At 32.9% G+C, this 21,558-nt stretch overlaps 1 protein-coding gene and 1 long non-coding RNA gene across 2 annotated transcripts; one reads left to right on the top strand and one right to left on the bottom strand.

Annotated features, from left to right (window-relative positions):
• Positions 1-917: 917 nt before the first annotated feature.
• LOC148611912 (uncharacterized) lies at positions 918-12,305 on the bottom strand. The gene is made up of 4 exons (XM_088595432.1): positions 12,101-12,305; positions 5,579-5,656; positions 2,446-2,928; positions 918-1,526 (listed from the first exon to the last, which is right to left on the bottom strand). The coding sequence occupies exons 1-4, from the start codon at positions 12,183-12,185 to the stop codon at positions 1,357-1,359; spliced, it is 816 nt and encodes a 271-aa protein (XP_088451558.1). The 5' UTR covers positions 12,186-12,305; the 3' UTR covers positions 918-1,356.
• Positions 12,306-16,524: 4,219 nt separating this feature from the next.
• LOC148611911 (uncharacterized) lies at positions 16,525-20,246 on the top strand. The gene is made up of 2 exons (XR_015924285.1): positions 16,525-16,620; positions 18,964-20,246. It is a non-coding gene; the product is annotated as an uncharacterized LOC148611911 (long non-coding RNA).
• The last annotated feature ends 1,312 nt before the right edge of the window (positions 20,247-21,558 follow it).

Here is a 21,558-nt window from a genome sequence, read left to right as displayed (position 1 = left end):
GACCTCTGACGATGAAATTTTGAATTTTTTTATTTATTTACGATGAATTTTGATTGATATCTAGCATTCTATTCTAACATGCTGTTGTCTAAACAGATATACAGTTACCCTGAAATGTAATTTTTTATTGTGAGGTCTGTTGTTACAGTTCATTTATTTACCGTTAAATGTAAGGGATCGTTTATGCCTTAAAAATATATTTTAACCCCGCCACAGGTTTCATGCGCATGCCCACAGTCGGGAGATGTTGGTAATTAATGTGCCTTTGTGTCGTTATATAACTTTTTAATTTGATTTTGCTGAATTACTATTGATGTATTACTCTGCTGTCGGGGCCTTTAAGAACTCGAGCTTGCTTAAAGGTGTCTTTACACTTGAAGACCTTGTTGGTTATCTCTGGAAGAATTTACTATTTTGGATTTAGATTATAAGCTGAAGCCTGTGTTGCATTTCACCATATCCGTTAATTTTATTTGATTAAAAGTATACCAGGACGCTGTTTCATATTGATCTTAATTGAGTATTCAAAGAAAAGTTATGAGACATTACTTATTATATTCTTCGTGAAGTTAAGCCCAGTTTTATAATAAATACTTATAATTTGTATAGTTTGTCTTTAAAGCAAGTTGTGTACATAAAATCACTAAACAAAAATGTTATAACCAGAATAAGGTCTGTTCAAAGGGCTCAAGCATTTTCTTTTTTAACTCCCAGTCGTTAAAATTAAATAGAAATGATTATCAAATTACTTATTTTATAAATAGCTCTCTGTTAAATCTGACTTCAGGATTGATAACAACAATCTAAGGGAAATTTTAGTTAATTGGAAATTATTATTTCATGGAAACATCAGAAACTGGAAAAATGGCGTTTATATTACCATTGCTAAAATGTTATTGAAAAATAAAAAAGTGCAATCAGAATTAAATCACAATATTATTAAATAATTCATACATAAATTGTAATTTTATACAAAACAGAAAATGGGATAATGCAATGTGTCGTTAACATCACAATTTCTGAACAATAGTTATTAACGGGAAATCCAGATTTGAATTCTGCGATCTTTATTTCGTCCGGAATGATGGACAGACGGCAACTAGCTCACACTCATTTGGTCTAGATAATGAATAAAAATACCGGTACTGAGTTAGGCATAAAAGGACACACATTGACATCCATTAAAATAAATTCTATGTGTGACCTAAAAATAGTGCATAGTGTATCTAGTCGTTAATAAACTAATACAAAAAGTCTCATATAAATGAAATACCAGAACTAGGTTCATTCCCTTCACCCGATGATCAACACCGGCTTCAGGGTTCTGGGATTTCATTCCTAAATTCATCATCGAAATCAATGTGTTGTTTCATGATGGCGTCTGAGATCGACTTTTCTCTGAAATGCTCTTCCACATTTGTCACAAGAGAAAGGTTTAAATCCTGTATGTTTCCGTGTATGTGTGATCAGGTTGGACGATTGACTGAAAGCTTTGCCGCATACAACACATTTATGTGGTTTTTCTCCTACAAAATATCGTATTAATTTGTTCAAAAGACGTACATTAAGATACTGCAGTGTTAGATAGTTTCGAAATCTGCAAATATTCTTTTGATTCGTGGTTAATTGGAACACACCAGCAACTTATTACAACAATGTATATATAATTAAGTACATGTCCATATAAAATTCTGACAGTGCCAATGTCAAAGTGATTCATGGTGAAGAAAAACCCACCGAACAAATGATGCTTTTCAATCTACATATGTAATATTTTTACATAACAATTGCCCATTCCTTATTCAGATATGTACTTTTAAGAACATCATACATTTATCTCTCACTACAATCAACCAAATCGTAGCAAATCAAGAACGATAACTCTTGAAAGTGTCAATTTCATGTACAATCTATATAATTTTTATCTCAAAAATGCAACATCAAAATGAAAAACTAAGACTTGTTCAGTAACTGTTTCTGAACAAGAAATAAAATTGAGTTCAGTGGGTTTTTGACATGCATGAATCACTTCCTGTCTGGTTTTCATAAAGACTGCTACTTAAGGTCGTCTAGCGATCTTCAAACCTCAAGTGAAAAAAGACGGTGCAAAACTTTATCAAACACTACGAACATACATAAGAAAACACAACACGAACGAGGTAATCCCACACGCATGTTCTTCTTTCTATAGATTTGGGACCATCTGTATTTTTGTTTTTGTTATCGTTTGTTTTCTTTGTTGTTGTAAACATTGTAAAAGAACTACTATTGCTTTTAAGGTATCACTTGTGTGATTTTCATGGTTCAGGCTATGTACGAATTCAAATTAAAATCGGATGCTCTTATAAATCCATGAATTCAAAATCTCACGAACTAACGAAATTTGATAAGCCACAAAATTAATAACAACGAATGAAAATACTTTCACAATATTTAGTTTGTTACCTGTGTGTATGTATGTATGCTTCTTCATATCTGACTTCTGGTGGAATCTCTTTCCACAGTATGTGCAAGGATAAGGACGAGTATCGCTGTGAATTAACATATGGGTGTTCAGTGTAGATGATCTTTTAAAACCCTTCCCACATTCCTTACATCTAAAGGCTCTCTGTGAGGCATCCTCGTCGTTACTCTGGCGGGAAAATATATTAACTGAAGATTCTGAGCTAGACGGAGAAATATTTTGTTTGTCTATGATGTCTTCGCTCCTCGGTAAATAAGCTTTTAACCAAGGCTTGCATTCAAGACAGTCACAGCTGTAACGAATTATGTTTGGGTCTGTTCCAAAGTCTCCGATTCTGTTGTAGTAACGGAGCTTATAAGATGACTCTGGTTCTGTAGGTGATTGTGCCACGAAATAAGTAGAAAATTTGTCGTATGATACATCTGAATCATTTGGAATGAATGGTTCAGGAACAAATAAAACATCTAAAAATAAACAACGGTTGTATACACATTATCTAAAACTATATTTATATGTATAAAGCTGACGGAAAGAGTATATGTCACAAGAAAATATAAGTTGATTACAGATATTTTATACACGTCATTGTAATATCGAGTCTCGCTAGATTGGTAAAAGATGTTGATGTGACAAACCAGCAACAAATGAGTAATGTTCTCAATATCTTTCGTGACCACTGAGTACCTTTAAGATTTGACGTTAAATACAGAATGGCGTGTCGGTAGCAATCTACTAAAACACGGGATTTACTCAAATGGCATCTTAACGTGTAATTAGCAACCACAGTATCACCAGAGAACAACATCTGCGTTATCATGTTTGTCTATAATTGGCCTGATTTAATTACCGATCCAATCTTGACAAGACAATTGTAGCGTTATGTTACGTCATTAAATGCAAATCAATTTCGGGAAAAGTCCCACTGGAACTCGAAATGACCAATCACGGAGGATGTTATCGTGTTGCAGACGGCGAACGTGAGAGTGATTTCTTATAATTACCATAAATGCCATAATATACATCGTCTGAGCCGGTACGAGTTCGATAATGTGTCGTGCTGATTTTCTTTTGCTTGGTTCCCATAAAAGAAATTTTACTGATATCGATAAAAATGACGATTTATTAACAGGAAATATGAAAATATAAAGTTTCACTGGGATATTTTAAATTAATAATCATAATCCACAAGACAAATCGCTCAAATCATTTCTAATGCAGTTTTTAATTATACATTTAAGTACATTTTAGATAAAAAAAACGAGCTTCGAAATGTTTAAAAAAATTCTTCTAACTTTTTCATAATCATTGCAGATATAAAGAGATCTGACATTTAAGTGTAGACAAATCAAGCCACGCAAAGGTCGAAACTTAAAAGGAAGTCGGTATTTGATTGCTCTTTTTACAAGTAAACTGAACGGGACTTATTGTAGAAATTTCGCCTACTAAAGCATGAATTATAAACGATTTGTCGGCTTCTTTCTATCAAATCAAAACATGACCACAGACAGAATCAACGGGTATAAAAATCTTTCCACACGTCTGTCTGTCCGTGTAAAGTGTAATTTCATTTGTGTCTGTAAAGAACCGTCGTAATTGTTGCTGATGGCTTCAGAAACAAATCATTTAGCAGTAAACATAGATTATTGTGTGCCTATTGGTTACTTGTTTGTGACAATGTGTAAAACGAAAACCAATCTCGTCTCTGGATGGAGTTAAAACAACAGATTTATTGATGAACATGATGTTCACTTCTGCACTGGTCTTTTCTATAAATGCATTTCAATGTAAAGAGGCATTAAGGCATATTTCAGGCTCAATATTTAAAAAAAATCAGAAATGGCAATCTAAATTTCATTCCGCTCTGAGGTTCTTCATAACAGCTTATTCAATAGATCAAATACCCCCAACCCCCTTAAACACTTAAATTTAAAAGATCAATCCAAATATTGTGCAACACTTTCCCGATAAGTACATTTGTGGGCTTGTTTTAACTTTACAGACATCTTTGTTTGGAGTTCAGGCACCGACCGTTTTTATCCGGGGGAAGGGGGGGGGGAGGGGCTGGGATTTGATGTCAGATAAAAATTTGTTTTCGCGAAAGACCATTTAAAATTTTTTTTTTTAATGTATATTTCAGCAGCAACCGAATTCAATGTTTTTATTTGAAAATCTGCCTTGTTAAATAATGGTGAAAATATAGAATCATTATTTTAATTGTCTTCCAATTAGTGAGTAAAAAAAAATCTTCAAATTTTGGTACATTTATCTTTTATTTTAATCAAAATTCTCCCTTCGCAATTAAATAGTCAGTGCCTTACCATCTCACCAGCCATCCTGGGATTTTGTACGCTTATGGTTAAGCTCAAGTTAATGTAATTTTTTCTTCTTTAATTAAGAAAATAAACTGGTACAATCTTTTTCGTTTGAAGGGAATGGAATATGTTTAACGTGTGTAAAATGTTATATAATACCAATGGACGACCAAACAAGCCTTAGAGATGGTACAACAAGGAATGATTCTCCGATCAAGAAAATAAAATAAATGAACAACTTTACTACCACATTTTGACATCAATGTTTTAATGTAATGGCTTAAAGTTTATAAAAAAAAACAAAAAAAAACCTGTCAATTTCGTTGTGTGCTGTTGTTTTTTTTTATTTGTTTGTTTTGTTGTGTTTTTTGTTTTTTGTTTTGTTTTGTTTTGTTTTGTTTTGTTTTTGTTTTTTTTTTGTACTATATGTACACTAAATATACATGTACGTCAGTAAAAACAGCCTTCAGGAAGTAACATTAATATTATGACGATACGTATCTTGCGCGACGTCAAAAGAAAATTGAACTTTCCTTTTTATATTCAGAAGCAGAATAGGTCAGAATAGTGATATGTTCTAATAACAAGACAAGCTTGATCAGTTTAATTAAAACTTCGTGCATAATAAAGATTCTTATGCTAAATATTTAAAATTAAAGATTTGACTTTGTTGACATTTTATCTTCACAGAGGTTGGTTCTTGACTTAGTTCAAATAAGCTATTATCTTCTAAATTATATGGGCATGAAATATACATTTCTTTTTTAACTAGAATAGTTCAGTTCTGGTTATACAACCTTACCCGTGTCTTCCTGGCGATTAACATTAGACTTTTCCTCCAGGTCGTCATCTATTCTTCTTGTATCGTCATTGTGAGACTCTGAACAAAAAGATATTTTTTTAACCTAATCAAACCTATTTGAGCATTTACATGTACTTCCTTACTCATTAAGTACCATTCTATGTAAGAATCATGCAATGGGTGGCACATCATTAATTTTTGTCTAAAAATATTAAAGCTATTTAAATTCATCCTGAAGCAACTGTGACATAGATGTTTTTTGACTGCTTACTTAGTTTCCCGTCTTTTTTCCGTAGTGTATTTCAACTAAATTTGGCCTATTTATTTCTTAAAAAGGCAAACTTTACAAACTATTTCATGGTTATTTCTGGAGATTATGAGGTATAAATACTTGGATTATGCAATCATATCTTTGAGTTTTTTTTTAATTATTATTTTTCATGTGCCAGTTACACACATTTTGCCTGATTCTTAGACAGAGAAGTACTTAAAATGGTTTGAAGAAATAAGTAAATATGATTATATATCTGTGTAAATTCAACTTTGTAATGCATTTTCAATACAAGAAACTGTTTCCGAAATTCAAAATTTAATAATTTGTGGTAAACGTAGTCCTAACTGAGAGTAAGTATTCGCAAGCTGTTTGCGCCAACTTTGTTATTTAGAAATATCATTTTCACGAGTAAATAGGATTCAAATGCCTTTATTCACATTTTTACATTTTAACATATCTATGTAATAGATAAATTTACCTTAAATGTATAAAAATGCAAAAAAAAAATCGTTCTCGAAATCACCAATGAGATAAGCATTTGCTTGTACACCTTCTATATAGATCATTTTATCAGAAAATAGTAAAACTCCTAGAATGGACTGAATTAGGAAGTGGTTAACATAGCCTTCTCTTGTTCAGAAACAGTATGTTACTCGTTTTTACTGTAAGAAGTACTAGTATATTGTGACAGTAAAGAATAGAATAGAGTAGAATAGTGAATTAAGAAATAAATCACGGAAACTCAATTTTATCATTGTTTTATCACGGGTCGGCCATTTATTAGTCCGAAGTTCCTCTGACCCTGCAACCCTCCTCTTCTTTATTTGGAATATGTCGAGTTGTCATATCAATATCCAAATAAAAAAAGGAAGGTTGCAGTGTCGGAGGACATTCTGGCCAGCCATTTATGTCTTTATTCATGTCGATTGTGATAGGGATAGATTCTACGTATTTTTAGACAGACGCAGCCTATGAGTTGCACGAAATGTTAGTCATATGTTTATCTCTTTTTTACCATGGCTGTAGTCTAAAGAGCTTAGAAACATGTCATATTAGAATACAACACATTACAATTAAACATATCTATTTCCAATCAAGGATCCTCACGGGTTGCAGTTTTCACTATAAGGTTATGAATTGCAATAGTCATGAATTAAATGACAATAAAACAAAAAAAACAAGAAGTCGTGACTCCTAATAATAAATATTTATAGCATTAAATAGAACCATAGAAATAAGTGAATGTATTTATACCTTTGTCAAATGAAGTATATCATAATTCAATTTTGTAATGAATATTACAACAAATAATAGCATTTTATTCAGATATATTAAAAAGACCATATATGTAACAGTTACCAATAAAGAAACTGAATATACATAATATCTGGCGCTTTTACATTTCATGAGTTTTTTTTTTTGAAGTAGCGTAACAAATTAAAGCTGGTTCAAATATGTTTTTTTCACAAATGAGCTCATTTCAACGCCAACAATGTGAGGCCCTACACATTTTAAGGCACAGTGTTTAGGAATTAACAATTATGTCAAAATTTAGTTTTAATACTTGTTTTTAACAATTTCTTTTGTTATTTGGGGGATCAATCACAAAACAAATCAGAATAACTATCCGGAATACCGTATCTTTTTTTTTATTTCTGTAAGGACAAATCATCGTTAAAAAGTATGCTATAACGCCGACAAGGAGAAATGATATTTAAATAATGAATTATATTCATTTACAAATTTATGTGTTCTGACAGTTACTTGCGGAACCGTAGGTTAATACTAATTAAAAAATTTGAGTGACTTCGAACGCAATTGTACAAGTTATAATGTATTGCATACCGAACGCTATCATTATCGAAGATAAGAACTTTGAAAAAAATCTCACTTCGACATCATAGACCGATATTTTCCTGAATCAGTAAACGGTTAAATTTTATTGCAGTTATTAAATAAGAGCATTTTTTATTTTTTAATGTCTTTCATAATAAAAAAAAAATAACTAAAACCCCTATACTACCGGAAGTAATCAAATCACTTGTGTAAGTCCCAGTTTACCAGTTTTTATCATATCTGAAAATGCGACAAGAAATGCATAAAGATTTAAACAATTCAAATAACAAAAAACAATTAATAATCCGAGTTGGAAAATATTTTATTCTGATTGTGATTTTGCCAATTCATCGAACAGACACTCACTAAAATTAACAAAACTGATCAACATTCAGTATTCTTTAAGGAATTCAGAAGAGTTATGATAATTCAGTTTTAATAAATATTTCCATAACTTCAATCGAACTAATTTCACACTTTCCAAACGATGCTAGGGTTTTATCATGAAAAGAGTATTAAATATTAAAATAGTAATAGTAAAACGCTTGTTGATTCTGCTAATTAAAATGAAAAATCTTTTTAACATTGATCAGGATAGAGTCGCAAAAACGTTTAAAAACAAATGCGAAACAATCAGCCTAAAATAATTGCCAAGAAATCCATTAGTGAACGTGAAACTCCATCCAACAATGTGAGAACAACTAACCGTCTAGGGGTTAAAAGATTTGCTTGACAGACAAGATGTGTCTAATCACTTCACAAAATCACATCCAACCAGTTTGTATTTAAAATTTAATATTTAATGTTCAATTATGTTAGCCTAGTCAGATCTAACAGTGTTTTATGATTGGAGGAGAAGATCGATGCTTTCTGAATGATTCTGTTCTATCTTGCAACAATAACTACAATACAGATCAAACTGATGTAACCAAGGATCAATTTAATCTTTTCAATGCCAATGTTTTCTAAAAAAAAAAAAAAAAAGAAAAAAAAAAGAACATTTGGGAAAAAAGCGTTGCTATATTCAATTCAAAAGGTTCAAGTCTAAATAATTAAAACATTATATCGCAACAAAGGAATTTCCAGCAACCTGCAACGGTTCAAATATTCTTTCATTAAAAAAAATATATTACGTGCATGCTACTGCATTCAAAGCTATCGAATTAAAAAAAATAAACATCACAAAGGAATAAAGGGCCGTGATATAGACCTAATAGTAATGCAAATAAAGAGGGAAAGCAATAATAAAGCAGAGATCAAAGTAGAAGATACCCGGAAATCTAGGGAAAAAAGACCTTATCAGATAACGTAACAGATATACATATAATACAAGAATTTTTAATTCCAAAGAACCCTTTGCGAAAATGTAGATATTTTATGCAGGTATTAAGTTCGGGTGTATTACTGGGATGTTGGAAATATTCTTGAGTGACTCATCTCTCTATATTTTGCAAGCTCCGAAACAGCGTCTGACGTTCGAAATGCACTATAGACTCTGCAGCAAGCCCTATAAAAAACTAATAACAGCAAGAAAAGTGAATGATTTTACCCGACGTTATCCGACAGTCAAACGACGTATGATTTGAACTACGCCAGAGAATTTCGAAAGGCCTGCCTGCAGCGGTCAGTAAGAGAGGAAACGAACGTCTACCGCTACGTGGCACTTGTACCTTTTGTACTAGCGGTAGTAGGATCAAATTTCAGTATAATCAACGCGGGTCAAAATATTTTTTGTATTTTTTTTTTACTTTTCCCTCTTGTATTCGCTTTTTACAAATTATTTGTTGATTGTTGTATTTTAAGTTCGTTGTGCCATATAGTTGATGTCGCTGAAGTGTAAAATCGGCTATATTAAGCTTCTTTCAAAATATCAAGTGACAATAATAAATAGTTCCAAATAAAACTGTAACGACAAAGTAATGGAAGGGCAGACCAACACTGTGATCACAATGTATCTACCGCAATGATTTACAGAAAACCTATATTTAATATAATTTATGAGATTAATTTTTAAAAAAAGAAGTCCAGAATGCTTTGAAAACAATAAAAATATGCTTTAATGAAACATTAAGTGATACCTCGCCACGTAATAGTGAAAAAAAGGGGATGACAAATGCTTAAAAAATGGCTTAACTCGAAAACTATAGCTTGGATTTTGTTTTATACAGAACTAATCCTGTATTTGTTGGTTCTAAACAACTATGCCAAGTTTTAAAAAAAAAATGATATTGATAGTTTCTCAAGTGATTATTTGTAAACCGTCGGGGGACGGACAGACAGACGGTCGAGCGTGGAACATTTCGGAGGGTATCACATAATACCTCGACATTTCGTATGGCGGGTTATACAAACAATTTTATCAAAATGCTTTTAAACTGAAAACATGTCGTAAGTTCTACGGTCAGTACAATAAACCAGGTCGCCCGTATAGTGCGTTCGCTTCTGTCATAGAAGACCGATTTTATTCATCTATGTATCTTTTTCAAACTCTGCCGAACATGACATGAGGAACTTGGCGATTTTTTTTGGGAAAAGCAATAGACGACTACCCTACCGGTGTACCTGATCCTTAGTTTTAGTCGAGTCGGAGTTCATTTATTTTTTCTTTATGTTTTTGTATGGTTTATACATATCGTTTATTTATATAACTTGTTTCTGATTCGCCTCTTTCCAGACTGAACTCTGAACCCAAAGAGTTCAGAGTTCAATCTGAATTCTTTTTGGGCCCAAAAAGTTCAGACAATAAAAGCAAACTTTTCAGAATTAATAGTATTTGTAAAACATATAAAATATGTCGGGATCTTCACTTAAGTTTAGAAAGCAATAATTCTCTAGAGAAAAAAATCATGATCTAATCTGTGCCTTAATTTGCCTTAAGTCAATTATAGGAATATTTGGTCGTGTTGTAAATATAATATTCAACGCAACTATATTTATTTTTGCTATGCATAGGCATTGGGTGATAAAGGGTGATGGGATTTTAATGAGTCGCATTGCTTGTGACATATTTTCTTTTTGGGAATTAAAAAAGGACGCATATATCTATATGCGTCCTTAAGAAAAGGCGACAAAAATTAGTTGATGTTCGCCCTGCATTGGAGCTTTCAAGGATTTGGGCTGTGTTCAAGTGCCGCTTCCATTGGCGATACACTTGATCTGTTGAGAGAAACCATTTCATTTTCGAAGCATAAAAAAACAAAAACAAAAACAAAAAAACAAAAAAATACAAAAAACAAAAACAAAGAAATACGAAATAACTAAGACAAAAAATAAAAACAGAATATTGAAAAAAATGTCATTTAGTTAATATCAAAAGAAATGAAACTTTGAAATACGAATCATGTTTTAAAAGCTTGTTATGTTTTTATTATTTTCTCACTTGATTATTCTGAAAGATACTTTAAAAAGTTCTATGTATCTCATCAAAGATAAAGCAAATACATATATTTGTCGTGTATGTGTGCATTTTTTTTAACAAAAATAAGACATTTTCTCAATATTCAAATCGCACAAATCAAAGACCATTATAATCCTTGAAAGCTCCAAGGCTAGGCGAACATCAACTCATTTTGTCACCTTTATTTTTAAATCTGCAACTTGCAGTCAACGCACATAGATGCGCATATTAAACTGCATTATAGTGAAACAATGACCATGCACTATTCCGGTGGAAGACGCTGAAAGAAAGTAGTTCTTCATATCAAAGTGTGCGCATATGATACAGATATATACAAATGTAGAGAATGCATTTAGGTAAAGATGTTTTGGGAACATTGCAACTACTGTTTCACTGAGATACAATTTCAGAATGATTTGGTAAAAATAAAAAAATGAAATGTACACTAACTATACGTTCCTGTATTAGTTCAGGATTAAAATAAAATCTGAAAATGTGACTTAAACCACAGCATATATAGACACTTTCATTCAAATTCTTTATAAGCGTTTTAATGAATCTAAAAAGTAGTTGAATACATTATATTTTTTTTTTATTTTGAAAGTCACAAAAATAAACACGAAAAACGTGAAGGAACATCTATATTTTGTATTTTTTTTCAGAACTGATTTGATAACATAAAACGAAACCTTTTCTAGGCACAGTTTAAACTGACAAGACTCAAAGAGAGAGAGACAATCTACTAGATATGATGCATCTATTTATAATGTAAAGGATATCATTTTTATCGTCATACGAAGTTTCAAAATTTGCATTATACTTTTAATCAAACGTTTTCACGAAGAAAAAAATACCTCATCCAATTTAAATAATTAACGATCTTGAAACAAAACAAAAAAAGCTATTGGATAGCATAAAGGAAAAAAAATATTATACAATATATTTAAAAAAGTGCAAAAGTTCCATGCAAATATATTGTGCCTGAAGGAAAACATGCAAAGTTCTTTGGTTTTACCTGGTGTAATAGACGGCTTTGATCTTTTCTTCACATTCTTTGCATTGCGCCTATTGGTATGCTTTACCATAAATGATCGAGGCATTTTTCCCAAAATCGAAATTGGAAAAGCCAGCAGATACTCCTTAGTTAACGGTTTTCAAATTTATAACCAGTGTTCAATTTTTTTTCAAGGAATTATTCCAGTATAAAACTTATAAATTGTTTTAGACAGAAATCAGAAGTTCTGATTGAGTGTCTTTAGATACTTCTATGTTCATTATATATATCTTCATCGGAGTCTCTATGATCTTTAAATATTAATAAAGAAGCATCTGGCGAATCAGGCATGGAAACAGCAATCAATGCTGCATGATGTGACACATGTATAAACGATAATTTGGCTCTTCCTTACATGGGATATTGAACAGATCAACCAATCAGAGACTTCGATACTCAAGAGATAGGCTGTAATGACAGACAAGATCATCACAAATCAGACTGGATTCTTACAAACCAGACCACCAGGGACGCTAAATTAAATAATAGGAAAACAATCTAAACGTTTGATTCACGAGGACTTCGGGGGAAACTGAACGATTTTGATCGCCCATTTATTTTCTTTTGGTACATGTACCTTACGTGTGAGAAAATGCTGATTAATCATCTAAGCAACTAACTTTTGGGAGAGTGGCTCATCTTAGTTTAGTCTTTTTTAATATTGGCGCAAAAAATAACGAAGCGTCAAATCTAAACGACAATACAAAAACACTAGAATACCTATACATGGTTAAAATATGAAAACAGAAAACAGAAAGTGAGAACGACCTTAATACACACGGTGTATGTAACTAAATTAAGTACAATTTCATGATAAAAAAAAACACTGCACACACACACACACACACACTTTCAATATGAACTTACACAAAGATCGCGAGTAACATCTGATGCTCCGAAAGGGTAAAGATGTCCTGCTTCGCCAGTGGATGGGTTGTATTCAAGCTGAAGATATATTGTCTCGTCTGTGAGAAATAATATTTCATAGCGGTCATTCAAACTGTGGTGATCAAAATAATATGTAGTGATGATATCAACAATTCTGAACATACACCAGACAGCTTATTTAACAGTACAATCGCTCTACTAAAAATCAGATGTAAGAAAAAAGAATGTTTTAACTGTGAAATGTTTACTTCTTAGTCTAGAGATTATAGTTTATTAATTGCTACTACGATGGGCCAAGTTAACATTTAGAAAGTCAACTTCTACACGTTTGTCATAAATTTTCGATTTCAGCTGGGAGCTTATAACTTATAATACAATGATTCTAATGATTTTAGAAAAATGTATAAATATACAAGATAATCATGAATAATCCTCAAGCAGGTGGGAAAGTAGTCTACAAAAGGTATAGTCCGTATTCGATCGTCGCTGATTAATATAATAACCTTTCAGTAAATAATTATATATATAAGTTGTCAATCATTTTTTTTGTTTCTTGTTGTTTGTTTGTTTGTTTTTTTTTTTTTTATCTAAATATGCATTTGTTTGAATATTTCCCAATATTTTCCAACAAGCCTTGAAATGACCATTCATGCATTAATAAATAATTATGGCAACTTATCGCTTATCCTTCTTTATACACTTGAACATAGTATGCAATTCAGCTTACATAGTTACAGGATTTGGAGTATGTTAGACACGGACGGTTTTAGCGGGATTTAAAGAAAATTCGGGGTGTTTTTGACAATGCGCCGTTTATTACAAGATACGGTCAATTGAGGATGACTTTCCCCGCCGATCCCCTCCTCCTTGTTAAGTGAACCATTTGTCATCGTGTTAGCATACATGCATATATGTGATACCATAATTAACCAGACGTTCATTACAGTTCCCCGGCAATGAACAATGCTTATGTGCGATGGCATAGGAAAAAAAACTATTCCAGTAACGTACAGGTTGTTTTCGGTAGGATTTCTCTTTTCAGCTTTTTTTTGTTGTGAATATTTGTACGTTTATAATTGCGATCCCTTGATTTATTACTAAAGGATGACCAAGATTAACTTTATTTTCGGACGGCCCGGTGCAGGTCCGGGGGTTAAAAGAATAGGCCTGCAGCAGCGCTAAGCTTGTCGTAAAAGGTGACTAAATAGTGCTGAGAAACCTAGCCGGGGGCTAGGCGCTCTGCCTACAGAGCAACTGGGTTGTGTGCCCCAGGTGGTGGAATGGGGTACCCCTGGTGTGTTACATGCTGGGGTTGTCAGGCTATAATACGGAAAACCTGACCACAAACCATAGTGGTGCACCGTTTTGGGAAAGATGCCACGTTCCTCGCACGTTAAAGAACCCTGCTGTGGTATTCGATAGGAGTAGGAACCTTTGCGCTCCGCTACAGGAGGCTAAATTGCCCGACCTTACCCATCTCTCCCTTTTATCTTGCGGAAATCAAAATTTATCGACCCTATTATCCTAGTGTCCCATCCCTTTTTTCATTTCATCATCATCATTTCATGTTCATTTTATCATCCCTTTCATGTTCGTCGCCTGAATATAGCTGAAATACTGCTGCTCGGACGTTAAACCCCAACAATCAATCAATCATATTTTCGGACGAGTGAAGCGAGGGAGAGAATAACTAGTTAAGATCCTTACTCGGTATTACAGGCAAACATACTGTCAGGCTGAAATCGGGCTCCCGGTGGTTCTATAAAGGTCACCAAAGGTTACATTCGTATTGAATACCGTTGTGTTTATTAACTCCTTTCTAAAGCAGACGCATTGTATCGGAGACCGCGCGGTCAATATTTACCGGGGGTTGGGAACCGGCACAAAAACCAGTAGTATACACACTTATTTCATCTTACATTCTGATAGGAATCCCAAATGTTTTTTTTTTCACAACACTGATAAGACAGTAGCGTTTGATACAAATGAATCAACAAAAAAAAATGCTTTTTTTCTAAATTCTGAAGTTTTTACTTTTTAGTTTATAAAAATTGACACTATATTGTGTCCATGCTTTAAATCATGCCTTAGTTGTAATGGATTCAATAAGACGCACAGTTTTTTTTTTATTGCACAACTGACATAGGACATGCAGTATTATGTAAGTTTAGAAGATGGCATTTTTTAAAGAGAATATGTAATGCACCCCCTCACCCGTCACATTAAATTTTGATCGAACCGAACCATCGGCTGTCTCTAAATTTTAAGTTCAATTTGGTAGATCATATCCATTTCCTTGAAGTTATGATTATTAAAAAGATGATAATTACATCATCGACGTATGGATTGGAAGAGTCTACTATTCGATTATCTGTCTCGTGTAGTAGTGGCCCTTGTGAAAATCTAGCTGTATTAAAATACATTTTGTATAGAAACAGATCAGTCCAGAGTGGCGCAGTTGTTACCCATAGGTGTGTTGCCACACAAAACTAGTGTCGAAAAGAAAGTCCAACATTTGAAAAGCATCTGACTCGAGGTATTTTGTGCTAGAACCACGTGTGGGTTTTTACACTTTTCATTTTTTTGTTATTATTTGTAATTTGTTGTTCTCGTCATTTTCTTTTGACCTTTGACTTTAATTTTCCTTGAATACAATTAGTACTTTCCCGTAACCCAGTGGCGAAGACGCAATACATATGTATCATTTTTGGAAATAACCGGGATCCCGGCCAGACAAAAAAGACATCCTTATGTTTAACGGAAATAACGTTTTTAAGTTGGATTTGTCAGATGGATACCAACTTTCTGTTCGTTAAACCGTTTAATATTTTGAGTTATTTTCTAAGCAAACTGCATTGAAATAATAAACAAAAATAATGAAATAAAAGATCAGCAAACCGGATACAGATTGGCATTTGCCTCCTGCCTTAGAGTTCGGTAGTTGCAAATCCTCAGCGAATTGCCCCATTTCCTCGTTTCATTGTAATTTACGTACGTGACAAGTAAATAAATGAAAACGAGATATTATCGAATAGAATATCAATACTAATGACGTTGTTTTTTTAAATTGAAATTGAGTCTTTTAAACGACTGTTTTAAATTTTCCAAACAGTTGCAGTATGAATGAATCATACACTTTTTTTCCGTTTCTAGGTTCATCAACTAAAAGGCATTTCTACGGCACTTCAACTGTAATTTGCGCTATTTCATGCACTCGTGATACAAATAATTTTGGAGAACATATTTTTTCATGATAAATTAGCAAATACCAACTATTTCATTCCATAACTCATTATGCTATCGCTATTATTATATATAAAACATCAAAATAACAGACAGAAAGCTGTAAAAAATACCGGGAAATTTGTAACAATATGTGACAATAAAAAGAAGTTTTTGCCCATCCCTTCCATAAAACTTAACAGATTTTCCAAATTTTTTTATGATAGAATTTCGCGGATTCGTACTATGACGTCATACAACATTCAAAGCAAAAAATTCAAAAATGGCCACGGAATATGTGATCGAAAAGTTGTACAACACGCGTAAAAAGTACATACTTAGAGGATCAATATTGAAAAATGGAAGAATCGGTAAGAAAATACATGTTATCGCTATTTTATATTTCAAAATAACTTACATGTTCTAATTGTGCTTTTCAATAGCTTTTTTTAAATCTCTGCTAAATATTGTTGATTCAATGATTCAGGCCTCTAACACCTCTAACTTTTTAAAGTCCAGTTATCTTGTTACAATTTTAAGTAATTACGTTTTTAAGGCAAATTACGGGATAAGTGTCACGAATCAGTCGCTTATTTTTGTCGTTTCAAAGGTCTTAGCATATATCTATTTTTATTCCGAGAATGTTCATGTGTTATACTATTTTGTACTATAAAAAGAAATCTTTTGAACAATTAAGTTAAAAGATATGTGATAAAACAAATATCCAAAGTCTTGTTACGCGTTTGTTTTCTGTGAAAAAAAAATAAAAGACAAAGAGAACGTAAGAAATAGACAAAAGGAAGACAAAAGACGCAGAAGAAATGAATATAGGCTAAAAACCACTAATTCCACTTTCCATAGGCTTCTATGCTAATTTCACAATATTCAATGGCTTCTCTGGACTTTACCTTAACTTTAACCTGCAGAGGACTATATATCAGCACGATTCTACATATGTCAGCTCACAATCCTCAGAATGGCATGTGGGGTTAGCAGACTTGCAGTGCAGTACTGGTCACCGGAAGTGAAGGGTCTATAAATAGCATGGGAAATCCCAGTGTTTTCACAAGATAGGGGTATATTTAAAAATCATTATGGAGATTAGGCTTCACATCACAAGAAGCAAAATGCACCTATAAAATGTACAGAAATGTTTTTCCTTTCAGAAACTGTTTAAATTTTTTAAATAAGATGAGAACTTTTATCACAGCACTATGAGGAACAGGGGTAATTTTTGCGTAGGACTATTTTTGCGTACGTTCCGAATGCTCATTGGTTGAATTGGTGGTCTATAACCTAAAGAGTCACTTTTTGTCTTAGAAAAAATAAATAACTATACAGGTATCTTCCTACACACATACTGAATGCATTTGCAAAGTTTCAGTGAAATGTGACAAGCACTTTTTTAAATATTTGATTTTTAAATATAGGGTAATCAAGTTGTGCGAGCAAAAAAGTGACAATATTCTACCATACTTAAATGCATTAAATATTTGCAAAGAACTTTTTCTGACTTTTCAAATAAAAAATATCAATCACAACTTGTTTTTTAACAATATTAATGAAGAAATAGTTTTAAAAGTAATCATTTTCTGAGAAATTGGTCTATTTTTAAAAAATTATTTCTGACATGCCTCCCCCTTTTTCTTGATCACATGTCAAAAATCCTAAATCTTTAAATTTTCACAAAAGGTGATATATTTGGCTTTAAATTTGTAAATACAGTGTTTTCACATTAAAACATGACCAGTAAAGGGCACCTAAAGCAAAAAAAGTACTCAATAATGGATTTTCCATGTTGCCATAGGGGAATGCTGATATGACCTTAACCGCAGTAATGAAAGTGAGTTTTTCCTCATTTCTAACCTAATTTTTGCTCAAATCTACACAAAACTTGATTTCAAGTGCTTATTACCACCATATTTAGGTAAATATAGCCCTCAAAGTTTAATATTTGATATTTTTACTAAATTTTCTACACTTTTTACAAGATAGGACATAAAAATCAGCCAAAAAGACCAATTTTCCATAATTTGGACCTATAACTTAAAAAAATGCATATTTTGAAGGATTTTTGTAGTGTATTCCTCTCATGGCAAAGTTAACAAGATCTTCAAGTAGTTTAAAGCTATTTCAAGAAACTTTTCATTTTGCCATGGCTTCATCTTAAGGCTAAAAACCACTAATTCCACTTTCCATAGGCTTATATGCTAATTTCACAATATTCAATGGCTTCTCTGGACTTTACCTTAACTTTAACCTGCAGAGGACTATATATCAGCACGATTCTACATATGTCAGCTCACAATCCTCAGAATGGCATGTGGGGTTAGCAGACTTGCAGTGCAGTACTGGTCACCGGAAGTGAAGGGTCTATAAATAGCATGGGAAATCCCAGTGTTTTCACAAGATAGGGGTATATTTAAAAATCATTATGGAGATTAGGCTTCACATCACAAGAAGCAAAATGCACCTATAAAATGTACAGAAATGTTTTTCCTTTCAGAAACTGTTTAAATTTTTTAAATAAGATGAGAACTTTTTTCACAGCACTATGAGGAACAGGGGTAATTTTTGCGTAGGACTATTTTTGCGTACGTTCCGAATGCTCATTGGTTGAATTGGTGGTCTATAACCTAAATGAAACTTTATAGGAGGCGTTCCAAAATATCAGAATCTTCTTATAATTGTGAATATGATGTATTTTCTAACAGAATGGAACAAGCAAGGTAGGCCTGAAATATGACAAAACTATACAGTAAAAATAATAAAGAACTTCAGTGAGTTCACGATACCACACATACGCGCCCATAGATGCTTTCTTCAGACAACATCAAGTCACTATACCAGAAAAGAGCCCCCATGACAAATTTCTGTTAGACAAAATCACATCGAAGCTAACCAATCAACAAAATTGGTAACAAATCCGTAAAAAAAGGATTCGCTCTCCCGCTACCCAGGCTATATGCATGTATAGGCCTACATGTAACTCAATAATTTTCCCCCATGAAAAGTGGTTTCCCTTGAACGCGTTCTGTGATGATCAAACTCATCCTAGTATAACTACAGCTGCCAAAATGAAGGTATCAGTTATGACGCAATGATGGACGCTGACAATCAGGCAAAACAGTATACCATATATAGGAAGTTGTTGGGTGGAGGTATAAGTAAACCCATATTAAAACTGTAGATAAAAACTTTTTTGAGACTGCGCATGCTCGTGGTCCTCAAGATGCAGCCGGCGGTTTCATCAAAAAGCTGATTTGTCTGTTATTCGTGGGCAGTATGTGATTCAAAGTGCACATGACTTGTATGACTGCAACAAAACATCTTTGTAAAACTGCTGATGATTCAAAATGCGCACGAAGGATTTTCTGTCATACCGACTCGATCAATATAATTCACCAGGTATTTTCTACGGAATTAGAATTAGTTAAAATTAGAAAGTTGTCCTGCTACACGTGTGAAAAATGTTTAAATACAGATTATGACGATTGCATGAATGTTGACCAAATTGGCAACTTTTTTTTTATCTTGAAAATGACTAAAGAAATTGCTGATCAGGAATCAGAAGAAGTGGAAGTTGCTGGTGACATTGAACACCTTTACGACCTTGTGTCGAATGGAACATTAATTGCCGTTTAAGCAGACGATGTTAATGTTCATTATTATCTTGTTAAAGCAAGCAAACAAATGACGGTTCTAAGGAAAGAATCAACTGACAAATGGGGGATAAGCTATCCTCCAGGAACAAAAATAATACACGGACATTATTTCGGCATGGTGAACGAAAATCCACTAGAACAAAAACTGATAAAACGTATTCCTGCTATTGTTCCCTAGCTTTCCCTAGTATATATATATATGTTCGGAACTAGAACTGGGTGACGACGGAACAGTTTCTACTGAAGATTCCCTCCACAGGAATATACTGTACTGCCTTGACGAGTGAGAGGTGGACTAAAATTTTAATAACGGTTAATAAAGTTTAATTTTTTATGGTTGTGTTTATTCAAAATGAGAGCAAAAGGCAGATATTTGATTGTTCCTGCGATAAATTTAATTCATACTCATGCTCCGAATAAGGCCGTTCGAAAAAGAAATATTTTCAAAACAATGAAATATTATGAAATCACCCCGCAAATGATGTTGAATTGTACGCAGACCTTACGTCATATTTCGAAATTTATAATAAAAAAGGTCAATAAGACAAATCACCAGAAAGCCTCGTCTTGATAAAAAAAACACACGTAATCATAAAATATAAAAATGGATTCAGGTAGTGAACAGGAAAAAATGCTTGAAATGAGGTAAGGTTTGATGGTCAATTAAAAAAAAGAAAAACGTGATTTGAAAACGTTACCTTACTTTGTGTGCGACGTCATAGAATACACTGCTTGAGTAGGGTGTCCTGGGATATTTCCGCTAGAATGTTGGTTCCCTTGATTACTCCCTAAAAATCTTTTTCGTAACGCAGTATTAACCAATCAAACGCACGATATGAGTGACGCTGGCGATCGGCTGACCGTCCCTACACTTGGAGTATTGAGTTGTTAAGAATATACCTGTACTCAATACTTTGCACTCATGTGGTAATTATGACCGACTAAAGGATTTCTTAACATCCTTGGCTATTATTTGTTGATGAAAATCATTTTATGTACTTTTAAAAGTAAGCGAAACATTTTTATATAATTATCACAGCAGCAACAGTTTTTATTGGAATGAAATGTACGTCCGTACCCTTTCTCTTTATGTCGCAAAGTAGTATTCGGGTGAGAGGTTATTATAATGGAGAAGTTTTGTTGTCTCAATACCTTAGTCAACACCGTTTTTTTTTGAAAATCATATATGTACTTTCAAAAGTAAATGAAACCTTATATAATATACGTTCTTCCGCAATGCCGTGACTGTATGTTGTAAAACAATATTCGGAGGAGAGCTTATGCAAGTAAAATGTGTATGAAGAGGTGACTTCCATATTTTTTTTTATAATTGTGTTTCAATACCTTAGTTGAACATGATTTCAATGCGAATGATTTACCTTTAAGAGTAGTTGACATCTTTTTAATGTTACTGCGTACTATTTACAACACGTTAGTCATTTTTTCATCTATTCAGTGAAAAGTTTGACCCTGCCGTACCCCTGTGCATCTCAATTGGAAGCAGTTAAAAGAATTCTGCGGAGGGGTTATCTTTTTTAGTATTAATACGATACTAGATTTGTTAAATATAAATCTCACTATCGTTCGGACACTTGCATTTTAGAATATCCCAATTTTATACGTTCACCTGTTGAGTGGAGTTTC

This window comes from Perna viridis, chromosome 7 (genome assembly GCF_037379345.1).
Source record: "Perna viridis isolate PV_CMFRI_1.1 ecotype Kerala chromosome 7, ASM3737934v1, whole genome shotgun sequence".
In the NCBI taxonomy this organism is placed as follows: Eukaryota; Metazoa; Mollusca; class Bivalvia; order Mytilida; family Mytilidae; genus Perna; species Perna viridis.
This window is presented reverse-complemented; position numbering and strand designations above follow the sequence as displayed.